Source organism: Acinonyx jubatus, chromosome B3 (genome assembly GCF_027475565.1).
Source record: "Acinonyx jubatus isolate Ajub_Pintada_27869175 chromosome B3, VMU_Ajub_asm_v1.0, whole genome shotgun sequence".
NCBI lineage: Eukaryota > Metazoa > Chordata > Mammalia > Carnivora > Felidae > Acinonyx > Acinonyx jubatus.
Genome location: NC_069386.1, coordinates 49,431,790 through 49,458,648, shown reverse-complemented (window position 1 = coordinate 49,458,648; position 26,859 = coordinate 49,431,790). Strand labels below are relative to the sequence as shown.

General features: G+C 38.0%; 1 protein-coding gene across 5 annotated transcripts in view; it reads left to right on the top strand.

The window, feature by feature from the left end:
- UNC13C (unc-13 homolog C) overlaps window positions 1-26,859 on the top strand; it is a 599,100-nt gene that overhangs the window by 28,709 nt on the left and 543,532 nt on the right. For 4 of the 5 annotated variants that reach the window (XR_008299165.1, XM_027067285.2, XM_053223997.1 and 1 more), the window contains exon 6: window positions 4,454-7,702. Coding sequence is in view for 3 of the 5 variants with exons in the window: in XM_027067285.2 (XP_026923086.1) it covers window positions 4,711-7,702 (2,992 nt within the window). In the remaining 2 variants the exon portion in view is untranslated. Of the gene's footprint in view, window positions 1-4,453; window positions 7,703-26,859 lie in introns of those variants that run through there. The other variant, XM_053223998.1, reaches the window with a different exon arrangement.

Here is a 26,859-nt window from a genome sequence, read left to right as displayed (position 1 = left end):
TGGAGTCAGGTTGTGTTTCTTGTTAATTGCATGGCCTAAGTCAAATTTCCTAAAAAAACTTGAAACTTTAACTTTCTTACCTGGAAAATAATAATACATATTTCACACAATTATGGAAATGAAATGAGGTAAATTTTAAAAAATTATACACATGTGGTGCTTGGCACATAGTAAGTAACAATTAAATATTCTTATTATTTTTCCATAACAACCTACTCTGGTATTTCAATGTCCCTCAAAGATCTCCTCAAAACCTTTAATCTTAACCCTAGAATTTATTACCAAAATTAATATGTGGCTGTGTTACTGAAGTTAACACAATTGGAGGGTAAGTATAAGATTTTGAATTCAAGTAGTTGAGAATCCTATGATATCATGGTCTCTCCCTATCTCCTTGACCCCCTTCTCCCTTCCTCATAAATGGAACTTCTCAACCTAAGTTTCAAAACTTGTCACATTCTGTCAGCATTTTGTCCATCCAGACTCCTCTCCCTCTTTTCCCTATCTTTCTTCAGGGTGGATCTTTCTCCCTCTTCGGACAGGACATGAATGTTTGTGATAAATGACCTCTGCTCACACTGCTTGTCTTTCTCTGGATTAAGTCCAGCTCAGCCATCTTAGGCTTCTTGGATCTCTATTATTCATCTATTAACTTATGGACTTATTATTTGTCTATTCATTCATTTATATACTTACTCATATGCCCAACAAACATTATGAGTCTACTACATATCAGGCAAAATGGATATTTAAAGTTAAATAAAACACAACTTCACATCTCCAAGAGTTCACAGTTCTGGGAGAGATGCAGTTAACACATTTTACATAAATAATTGCTGTAAGAGTTACCATAACAAAGGTACATTCAAGGCCCTGTGGGAGCACACCAGAGGAGCCACTGACTCCGAGGAGGTCAAACAAGGTGATGTTGATCCTTGCTGGGTCTGGGATATGTAGATTTTTTAGAGATGTTCATGAGACAGACATGTGGAGGTGAAGTAAAGAAGAAAGGATGGGAGGCAGAATGAACAGCATAGACAAAGCACACTGGTGAGTTAATGGTATGGTAATCAAGGAATTGTTACTACCTCATCATGAATGGGGCAAATGTGCTTGTGGTAGTGACAGGAAATATACCAGTTAAAACTGTCAGCATTTTAGGTAGGAGGATTTATATATTAATCTTAGGAAAATTGGAGAGAAGAGCCAAGTTCAAGTCAGGAAGACCATATAGAATACAATGGTAATAATTCAGATGAGAAACTGTGGAGTTCAGAGCTAAGGTATTACTCAAAGGTATTACTCAAAATTACTCAAAGGTATTACATCAAAGGATGAGATGATATATTCCATCAATGTGGACATGGGATGAACCATAGGGGAGCTAGAATGACTCCTGAGTATATGTCTCAAGGAAGTAGTAATTATGATAATAATTGAGATTAATAATTCATGAAAACAACTAGGTTAGATGGAGTTTAATTTGGGGCAACCAGGTGAAGATATTTAAGTGGCTAAAATGAAGGCCAATTCTTTTTCTTTAAAATGAGTTTCAGGGGTGCCTGGGTGGCTCAGTCGGTTAAGCATCCGACTTCAGCTCAGGTCACGATCTCGCGGTCCTTGAGTTCGAGCCCCGTGTCGGGCTCTGGGCTGATGGCTCAGAGCCTGGAGCCTGCTTCCGATTCTGTGTCTACCTCTCTCTCTGCCCCTCCCCTGTTCATGCTCTGTCTCTCTCTGTCTTAAAAATAAATAAACGTTAAAAAAAATTTTAAAAAAATGAGTTTTAAATAAGTTCACACCTGTGAAGCCATCATCACAATCTATGCCATAAACCTATTCATCATCTCTATCCACTTTTTTTAAAATTGCATTTTGTGATATGAACACTTAATGCAGATCTACCTGTTGAGCAAAAATTGTAAGTATACAATACAGTATTAATTATTGGCACTATGCTGTATAGCTGATATCTAGGATTTATTCATCTTTCATAACTGGAGCTTTGTACCCTTAAGCCAGTTCTTTTTTTTTTATGTTAATTTTGAGAGACACAGATCATGAGCGGGGGAAGGGCAGAGAGAGAGAGGGAGACACAGTCTCCAAAGCAGGCTCCAGTCTCTGAGCTGTCAGCACAGAGCTTGCCACAGGGCTCAAACTCACGAACCACGAGGTATGACTTGAGCAGAAGTCAGATGCTTAACCGACTTAGCCATCCAGGTGCCCCTAGGCCAGTTCTTCAGTAAGCATTTATTGAGTGCTTATCATGTGTGCTGAATACAGGATGTTTACAATAGGACAAGTTACAGTTTTTACCCTTAAACAAGTTACAGTTTTTACCCTTAAGGAAGATCTACTGAATGGAGAAAGAAATAAGACTGTAATACAGAAGAGTTCTAATTGCCTATGAACTGGGTTGTGGGTGTGTGGCAGAGAGTGAAACACTCAGTTTGGGACACTGGCGAGGTCTTCACAGGACAAATGATTCTGGACTTTATAATTTTTACAGACAGGGTGGGCAAGATACTAGTGATATGTTAGGTAGAGAATAGAAAAGTTACTAAGGTGTGAAAGATCATAGAGCCCTTAGTGAATACTAAGTCACTCTATGTGGTCGGAATATAGAGCAAGTAGGTATGTAGGTACAACAGTGGACGCATGCCCTTGGGTTCATGTTTTTTGAGGCATGGCTTCAATTCAGGTTGAATTTTCCTGATTAAAAATTTTCCAACAATTATTGCCTAGAACAATAGTTCCGAACAAATAATGCAGGTCAGGAAATGTATAATGATTTCATGAAATGTCAGAAGCATTAACAAAATTGTTGCTTTCATTTAAACAAAGAGTAAGCACTTTTTTGAGGTATGATAGACTCAGGATCATGAGTTGAATGCTGATTAGAGTAGTTTATTCTATGACAGTTAGTTTTAAAATAATTTACCTACCCTACTGCCAATTGCCAAAGTCTTCTCTCCACGAGAAAAGTTTGTCAAGGGGTACAAAAAGTATTTTCTTTTTAAATTTTAATTTAGTAGTCAATTTCTTGACACTTTACAGAAGTGGAAAGCAGGTCCTGGCTTATAATTATGAATGAATACCAAACTGGTTCAGACAAGAGGAATTAGACTCTTAATAGTTTATGAGACCCAGAAGACAAGGACTTCTTTAGAATCTGTCTCTCCTCCATCTTTGTGCTTCCCATTCTCATTTACATTGCCTTGCTTCTTCTTGTGAAGCTTGTCTCCTGGCCAGAGCATTTTTCCCTTCACGTCCCTGCAGAATGTCAGTGAGGTAAAAATGGAAGATTTCTAAGGAGAGGGAGCTGATAGCCAGCCAGCTCCTAGAACAATATGCAGTTGGTGATGTATTCTTTAAAGAATTACATAGATTATTTGTCCACTCAAATATGTAGTTCAATGTTAGGAAAGGCTTTTTGGCTGTTACCAGTATTTTTGTGGTTTCTTTCAGCTGTAAAATAGTTAAGCTCAATTCCACAAAATTTTGTTTAGAACCTACCGCATACAAGGTGTGGTACTATTGAACCAGGAAAATTAATGTAAACTTTTTCTCTCTTTTTCTCTTCTTTTACTTCATGTAATTCATGAAATTAATCATCGTAAATATTAGTTACTGGTGTGGTCATTTGCATTATAAAGTATCAACTCATTGGACGAGTTCTACCTAACCAATTTTTGATTCTCAGTAGGTAACTTTTATTTGTGACACAATTTCCTTTCGTAATTTGGTACTCTATCTCCAGTCAGAGTTCTGCCCTGGGGATGGGTTCCCTGCCATTTGCCACAAGGCTGTACCAGTTGATTGGGATGGCTCAACTCTTTCAAGTCATGTCCTCTCAAAACTTGGATATATTAAATCCAAGCATGTTTTCAAATATGTTTCTCTTGGTATTTATTTCATTATATGAAATATTTCTCACTTGGATGACTTTATTATTTAAGAAATTCCCACTCTATCTAGAAAAGTAAAATGTTATTTGAACAAGAAAAGGGCTTACACATATGAATAATATGAATTTGATGAGTTTTAAATGTCTAGATTGGAGGAAAATTTAAATTTAAATGCTGAGGTTTGTGTAAATGGAATTTTAGAAAAGGAAACAAAGTGGAAATGATAATATGTCGTTAATATAGCTTTTTAAATTGGCCTATAATCTTACACAGCCTTTTCTAAATAGCCATTATTACCTTTTATTACTGTGTGAGTTGTGTCCCCTAATTAATGATTTAAAAAGAAAATATAACTTTAATGTAGTTATTGGTACCAATTTGCTTTATAGTTATTTTAAAAATAACTCTGTACTGAAATTCACATACTCCTCTGCTCCCCTCAGCAATGTTTCATACATTGTGTATCTTGACTACTTCAGAAATATGTTAGAAATGGGATTAATCTAGAATTGAATTCTGATAATCATTTCAACATTTCTTTCTTTTAGACACTATATGAAGTTATGTGGAAATGAGAGAGATTCATGAAACCCCTTCTCCGGGAGAGAATGTCTTTCATAAATGGAGCTTTGCTTATGGTTGTCACAGGACATTGACACTGCAGCAGAACCATGGCTGCCATTCTTGGTAGTTTGAGTAATTCACAGAACATCTGAACAGAGATGCTTGCCTTGGATTTACAGATTTTCATCCTGATACTTTGTTTACTACTTTGGGGCAGGAAAACTTGCACTAATTGCTCTCCATGGTGGCTAATCTTTTCAAGAGCCTGATTTTACCTTACATACATAAGCTTTGCAAAGGAATGTTTACAAAGAAACTGGGAAATACAACCAAAAAAAAAGAGAATCGTCAGCACAAAAAGGATCAAGACTTTCCTACTGCTGGCCAGACCAAAACCCCTAAATTTTCTAATACCTTAAAAAGCACTGTAAAGAAGATTGCGAAGTGTTCATCTACTCGCAACTTATCCACTGAAGAAGACGAGACTAATAAAGAATTTTCCCTCTCACCAACATTCAGTTACCGAGTAGCTATCGCCAATGGCCTACAAAAGAATATTAATGTAACTAACAGTGATAATGAGGATCTGCTTCAAGAGTTATCTTCAATTGAGAGTTCCTATTCAGAATCACTCAACGAACTAAGGAGTAGTACAGAGAACCAGGCACAGTCAACACACACAATGCCAGTTAGACGCAATAGAAAGAGTTCAAGCAGCCTGGCCCCCTCTGAGGGCAGTTCTGATGGAGAACGCACTTTACATAGCTTAAAGCTAGGAGCTTTACGCAAACTGAGAAAATGGAAAAAGAGTCAGGAATGTGTTTCATCAGATTCAGAGTTGAGCACAATGAAGAAAACCTGGGGAATAAGAAGTAAATCTTTGGACAGAACTGCACGAAACCCAAAGACAAATGCCCTCGAGCCAGGATTCAGTTCCTCTGGCTGCATTAGCCAAACACATGATGTCATGGAAATGATCTTTAAGGAACTTCAGGGGATAAGTCAGATCGAAACGGAACTCTCTGAACTACGAGGGCATGTCAATGCTCTCAAGCATTCTATAGATGAGATCTCCAGCAGTGTGGAGGTTGTACAAAGTGAAATTGAGCAGCTACGTACAGGGTTTGTCCAATCTCGGAGGGAAACCAGAGACATTCATGATTATATTAAACATTTAGGTCATATGGGTAGCAAGGCAAGCCTGAGGTTTCTAAATGTGCCTGAAGAAAGATTTGAATACATTGAAAGTGTGGTGTATCAAATTCTAGTAGATAAAATGGGCTTTTCAGATGTACCAAATGCAATTAAAATTGAATTTGCTCAAAGGATAGGACACCAGAGGGACTGCCCAAATGCAAAGCCTCGACCCATACTCGTGTACTTTGAAACCCCTCAGCAAAGAGATTCTGTATTAAAAAAATCATACAAACTCAAAGGAACAGGCATTGGAATCTCAACAGATATTCTTACTCATGACATAAGAGAAAGAAAAGAAAGAGGGATACCATCCTCCCAGACATATGAAAGCATGGATATAAAGCTGTCTACTCCAGAGCCCAAAAGCAAGAAGAATAATTGGCAGTCACCTGATGACAGTGATGGAGAGCTGGAATCTGACCTCAATAGAAATAGTTACGCTGTGCTTTCCAAGTCAGAGTTTCCAACAAAAGGAAGTACTTCCAAGTCAAGTTCAAAATCACACAATTCAAGAGCCAAGAATAAAACTGCTAGTGGCAGCAGAATTTCAAGTAAGTCTGATTATGATAAAATTTCCTCACAATTGCCAGAATCAGATAATTTGGAAAAACAAACTACAACCCATTATGCAGATGCTACACCCCTCTGGCATTCACAGAGTGATTTTTTCACTGCTAAACTTAGTCGTTCTGAATCAGATTTTTCCAAGTTGTGTCAATCTTACTCAGAGGATTTTTCAGAAAATCATTTTTTCACTAGAACTAATGGAAGCTCCCTCCTGTCATCTTCAGATCGAGAACTTTGGCAGAGGAAGCAGGAGGGCACAGCCACCTTGTATGACAGTCCTCAGAATCAACATTTGAAAGGGGCACTTCAGGGTGTCCAAGGGCAGAGTGAAATTGAGAACACAGAAACTGTGGATAGTGGAATGAGTAATGGTATGGTATGTGCATCTGGGGACCGAAGTCATTACAGTGATTCTCAGCTCTCTTTACATGAGGATCTTTGTCCGTGGAAGGAATGGAATCAAGTAGAGCAAGGCACTGATTTAGGTTTAGATTCATCCACCCAGGAAGCTTTTGACTATGACACAAACAGTCTATCTGATCAACAACTAGATGTTTACAATAAAGACCTAGAAGACTTGGGAAAGGGCCACAGTGACTTTCAGGATGACTCTGAGAGCTATGATTTAACCCAAGATGACAATTCATCTCCATGCCCTGGGTTGGATAATGAACCACAAGGCCAATGGGTTGGCCAATATGATTCTTACCAGGAAGCAAATTCTAATGATCTGTACCAAAATCAAAACCAATTGTCCATGATGTATCGAAGTCAAAGTGAATTGCAAAGCGATGATTCAGAGGATGCCCCACCCAAATCTTGGCATAGTCGATTAAGTATTGACCTTTCTGATAAGTCTTTCAGTTTCCCAAAATTTGGATCTACATTACAGAGAGCTAAATCAGCATTGGAAGTGGTATGGAACAAAAGCACACAGAGTCTCAGTGGGTATGAAGATAGTGGCTCTTCCTTAATGGGGAGATTTCGGACATTATCCCAATCAACTGCAAATGAGTCAAGTACCACCCTTGATTCTGATGTCTACACAGAGCCTTTTTACTACAAAGCAGAGGATGAGGAGGACTATAGTGAACCAGTGGCTGATAATGAGACAGATTATGTTGAAGTGATGGAGCAAGTCCTTGCAAAGCTAGAAAACAGGACTAGTATGACTGAAACAGATGAACAAATGCAGGTATACGATCATCCTTCATATGAAACACCTTATGAAACCCCACAAGATGAGGGTTATGACGTGCAGGCAGATGATATGGTTAGTGAAGGAGGATTGGAGCCATTAAATGAAACATCACCTGAAATGGAAATAAAAGAAGATGAAAACCAAAACATCCCTGAACAGCCCATGGAAATCATAAAGCCAAAGAGAATTCGTCCTTCTTTCAAAGAAGCAGCTTTAAAAGCCTATAAGAAACAAATGGTAGAATTAGAAGAGAAGATCCTGGCTGGAGGTACTCATGTTTACATGCTACATTTTGAGCTAGTTGTATTTTAACGTTGGGTGGTGCTTCTTTAGAGTATGTTCTGTATTTACTCTTGGGAGAAAGAATGTATTTGCAAGAAATTTGCATGTTTATTCTGAGAAGGGTATTAGTTTACTCTGCTCCCCCCACAAGTTGGGCTTGATGATTTAAAATCAGGGTGTTTTCAAATAGGTCATACTAAAATGAGCCCAGATTTCTCTGCTAGGGTTAGGAACAAACCCCATTTCATATTAACTAACGTTGTGGCATCAGTCATCAAAAGGAAAAAAAAAGGGGGGGGGGCAAGTGAAATCGAACAGCAACCCGGAATTACTTTTTGGTTCTATTAGGTTTACAAGGATGAGGAGAATGCTATAATTTTAAAGAATTAGGAACCATAGACTCCAGTTTTACCCCTCCCATCAAATCTATACTTTGAAGCCTGCCATAAGGGGGAGGTGGATATGCATAGCCAACCCTAGCCAGTCCCATGGAGGACCATTGCCTCCATCACTGCTTACTGATGAAGCTGAGGGAGTACAGTATAGCCAAAACTCTAGGCCATGACTGAATGGTCACAAAGCACTCTTTGAAGAGGAGTCAGTAATGAGTCAAGTTCTCTCCTAAAGAGAAGTCTCTTCCCCCCTTATGATATTGAAAAGAGCTATTCTTATAAAATTCTTATTTAAGAATTTTACTTGATTTTTCCGAGGGAACAAGTTTGGTTCATCCACTTTTGAAAACTAGCCACTTGTAAATAGGTGTTTTTGACTTTTTATTTTCTACCAAACTTCACCTGCACTTACCCCAATCTCTTACCATTTATGTTATTTCCATGCTTATCACTTTTATCTTTAGGGTAGTTTGATATTATCTCCGTTGTAATGAATTTTATATTGTTAAAGTTGTCCTTATTTATGGCATTGTAGTCTTTAATGTATTTACATAACATTTCTTAAAGGTATATATTAAGATGATCAACTGTCCTTGCCATTATGAAATAATATAACAATTTCCTCAGCCAGTAGCTGATGACAGCATCTTTGTCTTGAACAAATTTGTTGTTAGACATTCCTTAAAACTGGTGATTTTCTTGTTGATAGGGCTAGATTATTGAATAGTCAGATACCTTTATTGTTAAACTGTTTCAGGCCCCAAGGCAATCGAAATAACAATTAGGATTATGTAACTTATTTAAAGAACAACATGAGTTAAAGGGATCTTGGGTGCCTTGGCTGTGACTTTGTTGTTTTCAGGAGGCAGTTCTCAACTATATTTAAAGCCAACGTGAATGTGCAGAGTAATCAAAATTTTATGAAATAATAATTCATACTGGAATAATAACTGTCTTATTTAAGAGTGATGTTTAATATTTAGATACCCCTATTACTGAAACTCAGTTAATAGTTTCTTGGGATAAAGGCCAACATGTGGATTCAGGTAAGTCTACTTAAGGGCATCTTAAGACTAACCAGTGTGCTTGAGTATGTGTCTATTGTGATTTAATAGATGTTTTAATGCCAGGTGGTTAAAGTATCTGAAATGTTAGGCAATATTATAAAAATTCCAAAACTATAAATTTCAAAAAGTTGATCGTCATTAACTTTTAAAAATTCCAAGTTAGCTTATGTTTTCACTCATATGTGGATCTTCAGAAAGTTAACAGAAGACCATGGGGGAGGGGGAGGGGAAGGGGAAAAAAAAGTTACAGAGAGGGAGGGAGACAAACCATAAGAGACTCTTGGATACGGAGAACAAACTGAGGGTTGATGCAGGGTGGGGGAGAGGGGAAAGTGGGTGATGGGCATCGAGGAGGGCACTTGTTAGGATGAACACTGGGTGTTGTATAGAAACCAATTTGACCATAAATTATATTAAAAACAAAAAATTCCAAAGTAGCAAATATCTACAAAGTAGATTGTTAGGAGTATTGACCCTTCGAGTAGTTAACAACCTTAATAGTCCAGTGGCACTTTTCCTTAGAGAACAGAAATACACTTAGTTAACTGCACATCACCAATTTAAGAATCTGAAAATAGGTAAAACAATGTTGTGCCATATACCTGATATCTTGGGCCTCGCTATAGAGCACCTAGACCCCTCCGCCATCTTGGAGCTTGACGTGTTATCCTTGAGCTAGCTTTGAATGGAATCTGTTGGGTATCATTTATCCTGAAGGAAATCAGACACACATCTTTAAGATGCGCTCTGGTTGCTTGAAAGGCACCAGATTGACTACCCAGGAGGCTGCAGTAGCCTAGATTTTAAAGGCCATCTTTTCTTCCTTTGGCAGCAGTCAGGCAGTTGTCTCCCTCCTGTGCCACCAATATGCCTCAGGAGGAAGGGCAGCCAAAGAAGGGCATTTTTCAGGCCCCTTGACTGCTCAGAGCATTCCAGTGAGGTGCCAATTGTCGTGATGGATTTTGTGCCCATGGCCATCTGCTTACTGGGCTTTGGGCAGATGCCCATAGATTTTTCTCTCCATGACTACCATGGAGAGGCTCTCCATCATTAGGTAGCAGAGCTGTTTTTTTTTTTTTCTTTTTCCATTACTAATCTGCCAAGATTAGACTGTAGAGTTCTTGCTATAAAACTCCATAGGATGCTGTTGCCCTGATAGAGCTTTATGGAATTAGAAGTTCATAAATTTAATTGATTTCAACTTCTGTCCTCAGGGTCCTGGTAAAGAGGAATTTTAACGACCCCAATGTTTATATGCACGGATATTTGGTCATAGTGTTTTTGAGAACTTTCACCTTGAATAGTGTGCCAGTGGGGAAAGGATTTTGTAATGTGTGTAGCCAAAAACTCGATGAGGTCATATTCTTGCCTTGTTGCTGAACCCTGCTGAGTGGTACCTTTTGTGTAGCTGGCCTGAACCCCACACCATGGTAGTGACTCTTGGATCCCTTACTTCCAGTCCTGCTGGAATTAACTATTGTCTCCTCTGAATTCTCAGATACCTGCCTTTTATGGCACTAGCTTCTACCTTACATACTGACAGTTTCTCATTTTCTCTTCTAAATTGTCTTCTAAAGGTGAGAGGTTTGTTGTTTTCATTCTTTCATTTGCACTGTGCCTAGACCAATGCTTTATATGGAGTAGTCACTGAGTTAATATGTGTTGGATGAATGCTGAATCAAGGGGAACAGTATACTAAATAGAAAGCACAAGTTTCAAAGTCAAATCCAAAGTGTGGCCCATAAGACTATGACTTTATGTTTTGAGAGTTTAGAAGTATGGTTTGAAATAAAAGCTTGTTATTACTATTTAAAATTTATTTAAAAGTTCTTACATTTAAAAAAAATTATAAATTTGGGTATAGTTGATACATGATGTTACATTAGTTTCAGGTGTTCAACATAGTAATTTGACAAGTTTATACATTATACTGTGCTCACCCAAAGTGTAGCTACCATCTGTCACCATACAATGTTATTATGGTACCGTTGACTATATCCCCTATGTTGTACCTTTTATTCCCATAACTTATTCATTCCATAACTTGAAGCTAGTATCTCCCATTCCCCTTTACCCAATTTGTCTATTCCCCCAACTCCCTCCCTCTGGCAAGCATCAGTTTGTTGTCTGTATTTATAGGTCTGATTCTGTTTTTTATTTGTTCATTTATTCATTTATTTATATTTTTTAGATTCCACTAATGAGTGGAATTGTATGGTATTTATCTTTCTTAGTCTGACTTATTTCATTTAGCATAATACCCTCTAGGTCCATCCATGTTGTCACAAATGGCAAGAAGTCATCCTTTTTATGGCTGTGTAGTATTCCTGTATACTGTGTGTGAGTGTGTGTCCCCCCACATACCCCCCCCCACACCCCACATCTTCCTTATCTATTCATCAGTTGTATTGTTTCTATAACTTGACTATTATCAATAATGCTGCAGTAAGCATAGGAGTGCATATGTCTTTTTGAATTAGTAAAAGCTTATTATTGAGTACTAGTACATACTAGATACTTTCCAGGCAGTTTATTTGTTTATTTTTATTTCTTACAACACCACTAGGAATTATTCTGTTATGATTCTGTTTTACAGGTAAGGAAACTGAGATGGTGAAAACCTGCATAACTTACTCAATGTCATACAGATAGTAAGAGGAGGGTCCAGAGTTAAATAGATGGTTATTTTGATTATTTAGAGCAGCCATATGCTAACTCACTTCAGAGATTAGGTATTCATGTTTTAAGGTGGAAAAACATGATCAAAAAGGAAGGACAGCATTAGTCACAGTTTTATTACAACTAAAGGATTTTCATTAAAAAACAGTAATAATATGAAAGGCACTGAGGTTTTGATATAAAATAGTTCATTCTTAGTTTTTCTGTTACAAGTCCTTGGTACATTGTATAAATCAAGGCTTGTAAAGCCCAATAAATACTGTACGACAGCAGCTTGAGGGATGATTTATTTGAAGTCTGAGTACACTTGATGTGGAATTAGAGTCTAACATCAGTTGGAAGTAAATTTTTTTAGCAGAACAAAAATCTCATTTTGTTTTGAAATGCCATTCCCAGGCTGTGTGTAGATTCTGAAAGAGACTGTGACATCTGTGATTAGCATAATTAATGATATTTTTACCATGGTGTGCATTTTGTTTTCTAATAGCTATAGAGTTTTGTGGAAATATTTTGGCTTCCAACAAAGATATGCAGTTGAATGTAAAATATTTTCCTAAGATTGAGACTTTATTACATTGGACGGGTGGTTCCCAACCTGGCTGGTTGTTAGAATCATCTGGGGAGCTTTTGTAGTACTTGTTGTTCCCAACAAGTGTTGTACAATTGTAAATTTTTAGGATTACGTCATAAATGTTTGATTTTGTGGTTCTGTATTTGGGACCATGGATATTTATCCAAAATTGTATGTGTTAATGATGAATTATATGTGCACTTGTAAATAAAACTCACACACACACACACACACACACACAAAATCATAATAAAAGAAAATCCAGAAAATCCCAAGGTTAAAAGTAAAATTAACATCTCCTTCTATTCTTCAGAGAAAGATGATTTGTTTGACACTCTATAAACATATATATATACCTCCTTTATTTTTAAATTTAACATAAATGATATTACATGTCATATACGCATGTTCTGCATCTTGCTGTTGTCATATATATATTTGAAAGATGTTCCATATGGTTCCACCATAGTTCTACAAGTGGTGGAGAATGCATAGAATATAAATTTACTTAAGTTTCTTTTTCTTTCAAACAAAAGGACATTTTTAAAATTCTGTATATTTTAACATGATGAAATAGGCATGATCAAAATAGGCAAGAATAAAAACATGACTTTTTCCCCTTTAGGTCAATCACATTTGTGAGAAGGCTAGTTATTCTTTCTATGATGATGTAACCTATACATCTCCAAGATTAAATCTCTGGAATTTACTTAAATTCTGGGATTAATGTTTAAGAAGAATAATATTTCAACTACGTTTTGGGGCTTTTTGGCCCAAATCTATCAAGAGATACTTCTCAAACTTTAGAGTCCAGGCCAGGAGGGATGGGATGTGCCTTTTTAATATACTCCCTAAGTGCTTCTGATGTAGGTGATCATCAGAACACATTTAAAGAGTACTGTGTGGCAAACATTTCACCTACCCATTTATTTAGAGTTGTTTTCTCTCTTCTTCTTTTTTTTTTAATTAGAAGAGATAGAATCAGTCTAAGGAAATACAGGTATACTTTTCTTAACTTAAAAACAAATACAGAATTATTTCCTAGTTCTCCAGAGCAGTAGGTTATCACATTTATGGAAAGATTTTGGTAATATCTACTCATTAAAGCATAGACAAGAAACAGATATATTCCTTGAAAGGTGTATGTAAACTGAAAATTTTAGAAAGTAGCTATTTGAAAAATTCTAGGAGATTTTGCCATAGAAAATATTCAGCGAATCACCCATCATCCTACATATCCCACATTTTATGTTTTTTTGTTTGTTTTTACATTTTACTGTTTTTGCATGTTTGAGACTTGAGGAGGAGGAGGAGGAGGAGGAGTAGAAGTAGTAGAAGATCTTTCCTTAAAGTAAGTATAGCAGTATTGGTCATGGTAGAAGGCAACCCATGTATAAAATGTTCCATTAAAATGCAATGTATAGTAATAAACTTGTGGTTTAGTATGGTTTGATTTTTAATATTCTAGAATTACCTATAATACAAAGGCATTGTTTTGAGTTTTGAAACAGAAGATCTAGAAAGAATACCTGTGAAGAGTGAAGTGGCCAAGGTCCCCTAGGGGGAGCAGAAACAGCTGGCATCTTTACTTCTTGCTAGACATAAAGCCCAAATGCACAGGTACAGATGTCCTAGGATACAGGACTGGAAGTCAAAGGGAGTTCCCTTTGAGTAGGGAGACAAGTAATGGTGGTATATATGAGGAGATTAGGTCAAAGTGGAGCCAAAGGTTTCCTTTTCTTTTGGTTTTCTTTCCTTGTTCCTTTTCTTATTTGTTTAGTTTTTGGTTTTATTTTGTTTTTGTGTTTGTTGTTTAAGTGAAGCCAAGTTTTAAAATATACTCTGGTGTGAGGTAGAACTAAGAGAAAGACTTAAGAAGTCAATACATATTTAATACTTTCCTATCAGATTTGGTTCTAGATATTTTAAGATGTTCAATTCTTGCTATAAACTTGGGATGAATATCTATTTATTAACATATAATTTATATATATAATCTCTGTGATTGATTTTTGTAATCTCTGCATTTTAAAAATGAGATGGCTGAGTCTCAGAGAAGCAAAAGTGAGTCTAGGTCATACAGCTATAATAAGAGTATTGATGTAATGTGATGTTCATCTGACAAAATCCGAAGACTGATGCTATTTCTGTGACATCCTATTGCAACTGTCTTATCATGAAAGGGCATGGCTCATGTGCTTCATGGTCAGCCAGTTTTGTGTTAGCTGCTGTAGTAGTGATCTCTTTTAACAAAAAAAAATGAGTAATAATGATTTGGGCTAAGAGATACATCACCTTTTTAGGAAGTTGAGATAATCTGGAAGGGTGACACTTGTCACATTGAAAAAAGTTATTAGGGATAAAGAGTTGTTAATAACAGTAGTTTTTGAGGAATTAAAGCCTTCTATAGAAGGCAGGAAAAAAATTCACAAAGATATACAAAGGCCCTCTTAAAAATAAAAACATAGAGTTCAAATTGTTTATTTATAATTATTAGTGGCTCCCAAACTAAAGTACTTTGTAGAAAAGCTAAAAATGGAACACATTTTTCAAGAAAATATTTACTGCCAATGAAACGTGATACTTTCCAGATTGTACTGGGGGTGTTGCTTCAAAGACTGCAGTACAAATTTCCAAATTCCAGAGATTCAAGAGTTTTTTGTCAAATTCTCAGATAAATAGGTTTCTTTTTTGGTTCTACTAATGTCATTGTTCATGTTCTTCATGTAAGTTCAGAACAAGATTCTATATAAATTATGACTCACTTGAGAATTTTCTTCTTGGAATAAAGCTCTGAACTCTGACATAAGACAGAGAAAAGTATAGCTTAATCAGTTGGTATTGATTATATTAAAATGGGAGATACTAGGACCTGGGACAGTTATACCCAATGGGGTAATTCTGGATGTGAGATAAAGCTCAGCAAGTGAAGTTAGAAAGTCCAGTGTAGAAGAGAAAATCTTCCATCTGGAGATAATATTTTGGACTATGGATAACTATTAAACCATCTGGGAGTCTAGCTCTGGGTGTCAACTGAGTGAATAGAGAAGAGTTGGGCGCAAAGAGTATTGAGGACTGAGCTGGGCTGGAAGTTGTTTTCGCTGGTAGGGCCTTGGTTACTTGGTTAGGAACTAAGGAAGGCTGTAAACATCCCAGAGTGGGAGCTGGTAAGAGAAAAGCAAATCCCAGAGGGATTGATATACTAGCAAGTTATCAGGAGGTGACCTAGTTACCTGAACTAGGGTCCAAAGTCAGGAATGAGTCTCTAAAACAGATAAAAAAGTCAAATTGTTCCACTAGCATCCAGAAACTGAGTCTCCTTAAGGGCAGAATGATTTGATGCTGAGGCGCAGGTTGCTGGGATGCCCTGACCCCAAATAGGACTATTCCTCATATTTAAGATATTAACTTAGGTTGCCTCCATAGACTACAAGACCAGATAGAACTGAATGCAGTAATGAACTTCTTTAGTATGTCTTATTTCAATTTAGAAGTATGCTGCTACTTGTCCTTTTTATTTTTTAAAGTGTAGTTATTTATTTTGAGACAGAGCAGGGGGGAGGGGGAGAGAGAGGATCCCAAGCAGGTGCTGCGCTGTGACTGTGCAGCCTGATGCAAAGCTCGAACTCACAAACTGTGAAATCGTGATCCTTGCTGAAACCAAGTCAGATGCTTAACCAACTGAGCCACCCAGGCTCTCCCCATCCTCCTTTTTAAAGGTAAATATGTTATGGAGTCTTGTCAAGTACACCATTCATCAAACTTCGTTCATGCCGGCTCTCAGCTAGTCACCCAAATAAAAGAAGTCTTCAGAGGCTAAAGTGGCTACCATTCAGCACATTCAAACAACTGTGATAGGACTCATTTGGCAATCCCAAAGGGTCCTAAAATTAAAGTGAGAAATGCCATTTTATTTTTATTTAGAATAAATGCATGTCCCTACTCATTCCAACAATCCTCATTGCTCTCAACTTATCCCTCACTTTTACCCCAGTTCAACAATGGTAACACTTTAAAAAGGATGGTACTTATTTTGACAAAAGCACACATATTAATTTTCTTAAGAACTCTATAAGGTGGGTAGCTTAATATTGTATAACATTTGTTGAGTATTTTTTTGGGTGCTAGACACTATTCTAAATATATTACACTATATTTACATAATCCTCCAAATAACCCTATTAGATGAGTACTATTATCTCTATTTTATAAATGAGAAACAGAGATAGGGTAACTTAATTAAGGGGAGAAACTACTTTAAAAAGTGGCAGAACCAAGATTTAGAATTAGGTGTTTCTCTTCTAGATTCTATGTGCCTAACTACTACAGTGTAGTTGAGGACTTTGGAAATTAAATGTTGGTATTCAACTTTACACGATGGAGACCTGATAAGGCAAGATGTCGATTTACCTGACAGCACTGATTTGTCAGCAGACCTATAATTACAAACTGTTCTCTCAAATCATAGGCAAGCATTCAAGCTATCATATCATTCTCCCATTTTACATAATGTTATTACAGGCAACATGATTATCCAGGTGTTATTTCTGTGTAACTTGTGATAAAAGAAATTGTTGATGGCATGTAATAGTGGCAATAAGAAATGACAGTTGAATATGATCATTTTTCTCAGAGAGGTAGGTTAATGTTCCCCTTAATGCCTTTTCTGATGCTCTGTGAAGTCTTGTGGAAAGCTGATGGTTTTAGTTTTCTATTTCTGTTCTTTAGTGATTACAATTAAAAATACACATACTCAGGGTGCCTGGGTGGCTCAGTCGGTTGAGTGTCTTGATTTCGACTCAGGTCATGATCTCGCAGTCTGTAAGTTCGAGCCCCACGTCAGGCTCTGTGCTGACAGCTTGGAGCCTGGAGCCTGCTTCGGATTCTGTGTCTCCCTCTCACTCTGCCCCTCCCTGCTCATGCTCTGTCTCTGTCAAAAATAAACATTTAAAAAAATTAAAAAAAATACATACTCTCCTGGGCAACCACACACACAGAAAATTGAATTCACTGAGTGCTTTAATAGGGGTATTCTACTATTTGAAGGAAACCAATAGGAAATTCTCAAGGTTTTCAATATCCCTGTTGCATTCTGAGCACATAAAACAATTTTAATATTTTAAAAAGTTAATTATCACATATATTTAAACCTTATAAAACATCAATGAGATAGACTATAGCCAATCTCCCCAAGTCTCTGACCTCAAGGTAATTACTGGTAGTTATGTAGATTGTAAAACCAACAAGTCATGGGACCAGTATCAATCCAGGACTTTTGTATCCTACTCTGGTACTCTTTGCACAACAACATGTTTTAGCTACTTGCACATATTTATGCTTTTTTACCTGGACATTAGAGCCTCTGGTCTGTAACAAACTTCTGGGGGCTGTGTTGAGTTATTGCTCTGCTGAGTTTAGTGGTTCTCAGAATTTAGAGTGCATAAAAATCACCTGAGAGTACTTGGTTAAAAATATAAGTTATTTGATCCAATCTCCAGTTGGTTCCAATGTAGGATGATCCATGAATCATATTAAGAAATGCCTAATGGCTATTAGTTAATAGACCTTAGTGCTTTTCTCCCTTCATTCTTTCTTGAGTGATTTCATTTGATTTTTTGGCTTAAGCTCCCATCTGTGTGCTGATGGTTCTAAATCAGTGTCTTTGGGCTAATTCTCCAAGCTTAGTCCATTATATACATTTATTCTTTCCATCATTAATTGACCCACTCGTGAACTCATTCTTCAGTAAATATTGAATCATCTGCCTGGGCATTGGGATCAAGTGGTGATAAATCTTATTTGGCCTTTGTACTTGTTAAGTGGGTGAGATGAACTTAAAATTTTAAAGTTACACTATATAATTTTAACCATTTATAGCTGCTGTAGAAGTAAATACAAAGTGTTAAAAGAATATTCTAGTTTGGAGGTTAGAGAAGACTTCTGATAGTAATGAAATTTGATCTGAGATCTGAAGATTAAATATACTGAACTAAGAGGAAGGAAAAAGAGCATTCGAGGAAGAGGAAAGAGCATGGACCAGGGTCTTAAGGCAGAAAATGACTTGACATATTTGAGGAACCTAAAGAAAGCCAGGCGCACCTGACCTACATCAAGCAAGGCAGAGAAGGGTATGAAACAAATCTGGTGTAGTAATCAGAAGCCAGATTTTTCTGAGTCCTGTGGATCACTTGGGGATTTTGCTGCTGTTGTTTTTTCCTCTTAGTAATCATGGAAAGCTATGAAAGGGATTACTATAATGAGTTGTAGGACTTCTATAAAATAGGAGACCGCTTATGCCTCAGATACGTCATGCCTCGCACTGAACTCTTTTCTTTGTCTCCTAATCCTGCTTCTCCTTCTGGGTTTCCTGTCTCAATAAATGACACCGCAATCCTCTTGTTTGCTTGGGTCAGAGAATCATCCTCTTTGGCAACTTCACTGTCAGGCTAGTGGACATTTGCATCCTTTCTGGCCATCCGGCACCTGAATTCCTTTCCTGTTGGTGTTCCTCAGTGTGGGAGCCCTTGGAGGGAAAGAGTGCCCGTATCTTGCTGCGGGAAGAAGCTGAAGGGATTGGACATTACTTCTCCCCATGCCCAGCAGCCTTGGCTTGAACACATGACTCAGAACTGGCAGATGGGAAGCTTCTGCCCAGGACTTTGAGTTTGAATCTGTCATTTCATAAGCTCTGACATTTTTACCACATAATGATCTCTCAAATACAGTCTTCTCAGTCACCATTGTCTCCACCCTCGTTCTAGAAGCTGCCTTCTCTTGTGTGGACTATGTTAGAGCTTCCGAACTAGTCTTCCTCTTTGTCCTATTACCCCTGCCCCTTCCCCTATCTGTCACGTCTCTGCATACAAATATGCAAAACTACAAAAAAAAATTCTTTGTAGTTACTTCTAGCATGAGGTCCAAACGAGCAGTGAATCCATTGTGCTGAAGATGCCTGCTTGCTTGCTGTACCCCCTCATGAGGCTGTAAACTCACAGGAAGCAGGGGCTGTGCTGTACCCTGACATCTCTCATACTGCCCACTGTGACCAGCAATGAGACAGTGGAAGATTGTGTATAGGAGCCTGGGCTGTGGAGTCAGCCTACAATTGTGCAATCTTAAACAAGTTGTTTACTTTCTCTGTAGTTCACTTTCCTCACTGAAAAAATGAAGAGATCACAAGAATATGTGAGAATAAAACAAACATAAGATGGACTTGAGCCGAACCAGTAGGTACTCAGTAGGGAGCCAATATACTTAAGAAGCACCAAGACTTCTTTTGATCTTAAACAATTTCTGAGAAGTATGCACCAAAGCCAAATGGTACAATTGCTTTCCTATATATTTTTTAACTGAAGTAAAATTACCATACATAATGAATTTTGGGAAGTGATCAATTAGGTGAGTATTTTTGTGGTTTGAATCCTTGAAAAACTCTGGGCACAAGCTGCTTGAGGGAGTATTAATAGCTAGTTATTGATGTTTTCCTAAAAGACAAAGAAATGCAACAGCCTCAACTCCCTGGCTTGTTAACTTCTTTGCCTTGGGGAAGTTTCGACCTAGAGAACCAAGTAAGTCCATCAACATTTATTGAATACTTAGAAGTGTGATGAGCTCAGGATGAGGGCCTTGGGAAGAGAGAAAACAGAGGATGCAAAGACATACATTCTTTCCTTGATGAGGTTAGTCTCATTCAGGTCAATTCAGCATTATTTCCTGAGTGAACTGTTGTGAGAATCATCATGGCTTATAGCCAAATATTATTATTAAGTTGTTGATTTAAAAAATACTGATTAGTATGTACCTGAATGTGCAGGTCATCAGAGTTAGAAGAGTAGACACAGGAAAGATAATTTATAACTAGAGAACGAATGACAGTTATGTTTTACTTAGTAATTATTATCTAATTCATAGCAGTTATTACTACTAATGAACTTTAGAAGATAAAAAGGAGTCCTAACATCAAAACTACTGACATTTATTCAACCCAAACTACATATCAGAAGTAAGTACTTCATGTGCATTTATTTAGCTTAAGTGTCTACACACACTTGAGAGGTACACCAGATGTTTCTGGAACTCCATGTTACACTTCTGAGCCTTCCTCTGATCTCAGATGCAGCTGTGGTGGACCACAGCATGGGAGTTCGGCCTCATCCTTCACTGATAGCTTCCAACCTTCTGTTCTTTCAGATTTCTGCCTTGAAGTCTCCCTGATGTTCAGGGATTCCTTCAGCAATCTTCAACAAGGGCCTTCAGTGGTTATTAGGTAAATGCTTCAGACTTCCATTCTTTATGAGACCACACCTCTGGAGGTACTCGCTGGGTCAAAGCCCTATTGTCTGCAGCAGCAACTTCAGTAATGTACCCTTACATTGGTGTCTCTTCCTCCTATCCGTCATCCTCCCTCTTCCTCATTCCTGCTTCCAGATTACCTCTCAGAGAAACTTCCTACCCTCATGTCTTTGCCCCAGACTCTGCTGGGGGAACGCAAACCAAGACCTGAGGTCAAGACTAGTTATGTCTTTATTTTATCCATGGGATAACAGAGCCTTGGACCAGTAAGCTGAGTATCGCTTACCTTGCTGACTCACCTTAAGCAGAACCAGGGTTTGAATGTCTGTTCTTAAATGACTTACCCAAAATTTTGTGAACAATATGAAGGTACTTGTGAAAAGAGGCCTAACCAATCACAGTAAGAATGCTTAGGTTTGAGAGGCCTTCAAACTGATCTCAGGCAGTGAGGTGAATTGGGTTAGAACCTATTGTTAGCGATACCAGTAAGTGAGCAAAAACACTTTGGTATACATTGGAAAACACCAGGACAAAATCGTATAGAAGTCAGTAGGGCTTCTATCATCCTGTTCCCCCACTCATTCCAGTCCCTTTCCACCCCAATCTTCTGGGTTGGCAGTGCTGGGTCTTTTGATTGTTAAGTGTCCTGTGGCCACCTGCTCTTTGCTTCATCATCTCCTGCCCTTCTTAACATTCCTTTGTACAATGACTCTGATATTTATTGTTATTAATTTTTAGTTAATAAGCTACATCTCCTGGGAATGTTTGCATTTTTATGCCTTTTCTGTTACACAGTGGCAGGTTTTTCTGCTGACGAAGGCATTTTAGGCAGTTGCAAACAGGTGGGGTATAGTTTTTGGAAAGCATAGCTTGTCCAGATATCCTGACATCATACCATTTTAGCAACTAAGCACACATAAGGCTGAGCTTGAATGAAATCACCTTTGAACAATTTGAATTTTCTACATTTTGAAGTGGACAGACTGATAGAAATAAATGGAAAGAAACAGCATTATTTCTGTCCATTTGGGAAGGTGCACACATGTATGTATTTGCCTGTGTGAATGTTCATGCGTGCATAAAGACTGAGGAAGATTACATCAAATTTATAGTTCGGGATCCAATGATTGCTTTGTGCTGAGTGGTATTGAGTTATGAGTGTATTCATTTATTTCTGTAATTTGATTCTGTTGGTGGCTTTGATTTCTTTGGCATTGTTCAATGTGAGTATATGAATTAGAAAAGTAGTTTGTGGGGAAGGGAGTCATTTCCACCTCAAGGTAAATCAAATCGCATTGATAAGAAAACACTTTGATTATAAGGCTGAGTAAACATGGGGAATGGTTGGACCAGCGTAGAAGATAACTCTCCAGAGAAACTTTGTCCACCCTGTTGTCCTTACCCATTGCATAAGGGGATGATTGCTCAAGTATTAAGTGTAAATAACTATTAGAGAATTTTTTGTCCTATTCCATTTAGCACAAGATCAGATGTTTTGAAAACTCAGATTCACACTTTTAAAGTTCAACAGTGGGGGTGCCTGGGTGGCTCAGTCAGCTGAGTGTCTGACTCTTGATTTCAATTCAGGATCTGATCTCCGGGTCATGGGATCAAGCCCCATGTCAGGGTCTGTGCTGAGTGTGGAGCCTGCTTAAGATTCTCTCTCTATCCCTCTGCTCTTCTGACCCTCTTCCCACCCCCCTCATGCTTTCTTTTCTCAAATTAATGAAATAAAGTGGAACAGTGGAAAACAAAGGAAAGCATGTAGATTTAATGTGGCATTTATTAGATTCATGGCTTTCTATGCTATCAAGAACATTTAAAATCATTTAAACCAATTCTGTCATTTAATAGTTGAGGGAAATGAGGGTCTAGAGGTTAAGTGGGTTTTTTTTTTTCTTTTTGTCCAAAATCACACACTAATTGTACTGAGGAACTTACTAGAAACTGGTTCTTCTCATGTAGTCAATTGTAAAACTACATGCTGAATTGCAATAGAAGGATGCTGCTGTTGAAATAGCTCTTCTCTTAGTGATAGCATAGATGCAATTGTCTCAGAGCCCAGTACCTAATTTATAGAAAGAAATACAAATGCAAAATACTTGATGCACTACTATTTACCAATATTAGAACAAAAATCTGAAAATAACAGAAATAAAAATAGAAGGAAATCTTAAAACCTTTGTGAATGTTAGAGAAACATAATTACTTGAGATAATATCTTTTTTAAAAAATTTAATATTTATTTTTTGAGAGGGAGAATGCAAGTGGGGCAGGGGCAGAGAGAGGGGGACAGAGGATCCAAAGTGGGCTCAGCACTGACAGCAGCAAGCCCAGTGAACCTGTGAACCATGAGACCATGACCTGAGCTGAAGTTGAACACTCAACTGAGCCACCCAGGTGCTCCAATTTTGGTATATGTTAATCCTATTTTTCTCTATTAGGTGATAAGAAAAATGATTGTTTTGCTCACCTTTCTAACTTTGTTATTGTCATCAAATTTAGGGGCTGGAATGGGTATTGTAGAATTTGAGTACAGTTGTTCCCAAGCTCAATGCATGCCAACATCAGTTGTGAGGATTCTGACTTACTAGGCCTGGAGAAGGACCTGGGAATTTGTATTGCCACTAGGATTCCCTAAGTTTGTGAGGACCAGCAGGTTGGAGAACAAACCCGATCCCCTTGGTTCACAGATAAGAAAAGCTTAACCCAGGTATTAAATTCCTGTGCCTTTTTGGGGGGATGAGGGGTCAGCACAGTGAGTAATGGGAGGAGCCAGATCTTCAGGAAGTTGTTCCAAGCTTCAGCTTCCTGAAAGCTCACACACTGAGCTGCTTGAGTACATGTGACCTATATGTTCTTTTACTGTGTATTTTTGTGGGCTAGAAAAAGCATCCAACAGGAGCTCTCTAGTAAAATCTCCTATTATGTATACTGCAGTGTCATCATAGGGTCATTGAATGTGTTCAACTCCATGGGGAGAGCCGGAGGGAGGGTGGGAGGAGGGCAGGTTGGGAGAGAGAAATTTAAATAGTGTCAGTGATTATTCTTGCCAATTCATTCAAAGAGAATTTGCTCCTGAGTGGACTTCTCTGGTTTGCTTTCTGCCCCAGGAGGCTGACCTGTGCCTACTGAATCCAGTCTTCTTTGCCAGCAGGCTTCTGGCCAGCTTTGTAGAAGGTCAGATGCAAGAAGGGGAAAGAGGTCAGGGTATCTCTTCTCACTTCCTGCTTCGATGTCTTAGCTCTGGCTGTAGCTGTGTCTCTCTAGTTCATGGCCCTGTTGGCCACCATAGTGGCTATCACCCAGCACTGGGTGTACTGTTTTCGTCCCTTTGTCCTTAGGCCCCAGGCACAGTAACTGTTTCCCACAACATCTAGGCTCTAGGACCTTACCATTCACTTTTTATTCCCTTAACCTAATTCTCATTCTGTAACTGCCCCTTTACTTTTTCATTTGAACTACTGGCATTCTGTTTCCTGTGGACACTTAGATTAATACAAGATGGGAATAGAATTATGTAGTCATTCTAAAATTCCTTTATAATGCCAGTATCCCCTTGAGCCAAAGTGATTTATCTTTAAGCATACAGTGATGTGAAATTATCTTTTGCACAATTACTTGATTTACATTGCACATTGCTGTACATTTTATCATTTTGAATACTATTAATGTACAAATTTTACACAAAACTATGCACATTGTACTTTGTGAGCTATTTAAGATGTTTTCAGACGTGATTTGACTACACAGCCTTTCCTCCTTAGACACTGATTTCAGAACCTCCTTTCTATGGTTTAGTGCAACTTTACAGTACATATCATAAATAGAAAGCTGCAGGGCATCTGGATGGCACAGTTAAACATCTGACTCTTGATTTGGGCTCAGGTCATGATCTTACAGTTTGTGAGTTGGACCCTTGCATCGGGCTCTGTGCTGATACTGTAGAGCCTGCTTGAGATTCTCTCTCTCTCTCTCTCTCTCTCTCTCTCTCTCTCTCTCTCTCTCTCTGCTTGTATCCCGCTTGCATTCTCTCTGAAAATAAACTTAAGGAAAAAAGTTTAAAACTGGGAGGGAGATTATAGAACCAACCTAGAAAACAATTCATCTAATTCCCCAAACATACAATTTACTGTGTTCCAGAAGTCTCAACAAACCCTTCAAAATGCCCCATAGATGAATGTAAATTGGTACATTCACCTTCAAGGACAATTTGGCAATATGTACCAAAGTTTTAAATAAATGTATCCTTTTTCCATCATTTTTTTCTTTTATGAAAGATGCTTTGGATATATGTAAGACTGTTCATCTCAGCACTGTCGTACGTTACACAGTATACAACCTAAACATCCGTTGTCACAAATAACTTAGTATACCACCTAAACATTCATTGGCATATGAAACAGTATTGTATGGATTAGAGATCCATTAAAAGAGACTTGTTAACGTATAATGTGTTCAGAAAATACATTGTAGAGATGTAGAGATGCTTGAGATATATCAAGATATACTAAAGTGAAAAAATCCCAGATGCAGAAAGCATGTTATGTCACCCTGTTTGTGAAGTATATCCCTATGTTTTTCTTTTTTTGTTTTTTAATTTTTTAACATTTATTTATTGAGAGACAGAGAGTGAGCAGGGAGGGGCAGAGGGAGAGGGAGACACAGAGTTTAAAGCAGGCTCCAGGCTCTGAGCTGTCAGCACAGAGCCGGACGCGGGACTGGAACTCATGAATCGTGAGATCATGACCTGAGCCGAAGGCGGATGCTTAACTGACTGAGCCACCCAGTTGCCCTTGTTTTTCTTTTTTTGTTTTTTTAAATCATAAGCATGTATTATTTGTATAATAAAACCATGTGCCATGGTGATGACAGTGAGAAATTAGACATGCCTAACAGATACCTACTGCCGATTTACTTACTGACTTTGTAGGAACTCATTATCTCCAATTAGGAGATGCCCTATATGGGGAGCCACCTTCAAATTGCACTGCCTTCATTCCAACCACTTTCAATCTACAACCCATTGCTGGGTGCCTGCACCTTTGTCACAGGGAGGGGACTCCGGCTCTGACAAATTCCTGTGTGCACCATCACTGAGGAATGTGGAAGCTGATTTCGGTAGGTGATGAGAAGGTTTTCATCATGAAAAATGTCAGTGACACAAATGAGAATGTACGAGAGCATTATGCCAGGAAGCGGGGAAGGCCAGGGCAAGACTCCAAAAGCCTGAGCAACTCACAGATTTCACACAGAAGGAAGGTGTTAAATCAAAGAGAGCAGGGTTTACATTCTTAGATGAAGCCATTGGCTGCCAGAAAGAGATAGAAAAGATGAATATGTGCTCATAAATTCCTCTATCTTAAAAGGCAGTTTGGGTAGTAATACTTCAGTGATTTTGTAGGCTGGCCATATGGGACTTGAGGTTGTGAAGAATTATTGCCATGCTAGGGCCTTGCAAGCCAAGTTGAGAGGTTTTTTCTTCAGACCACAACCCTTTCCTTCCCAGGGACACTTGTATCTATCCACCTTTAGTCTCTTATTCATTCCTGAAGAAACTTAGAACCCTAAGCATTTGTCTGTAGATGCTAAGTGAATAGTGATAGAACACTTACAGGGGAAGTCATGGGAATGTCTTGTATAAGTTGGACAATTAGCTTTTAAACTGAACACTACCTCCCAAAACAGGCCAAACTAATTTCTAGTGTTAGAAATCAGGTTAGTTGTTACTCTAGCAAATAGACGATCTGCTACTATATTTCAAATGTTTATAGATGCTAGCATAATTAATACATTATAAACTCATTTCAATGTGTAAGTGAATTAAAAGTTTCTATTGCTGTGATCAGTAGATGCTAAGATAGCAAAAAAATTATTGACATTTTCTGATTGCTTACCCAATGGCAAGTATTGTCATTATCCTTTTGGATATATATTGAGTTACATACATTTTTTTTTTTTTGCATGATGACCCGGTGAGGAAAATATAATTATTCCCTTAACTTTATAGCTGAGGAGGGCAGGGAATAGAGAGTTTAAACTGCTTGCCTAGAGCACATTATGAAGAAACTCAGAGTGGAACACCTTGGTCTTTTTGAATCTAAAATGCTTTTATCCACTTCACCCCAGTGTCTAAAAATAC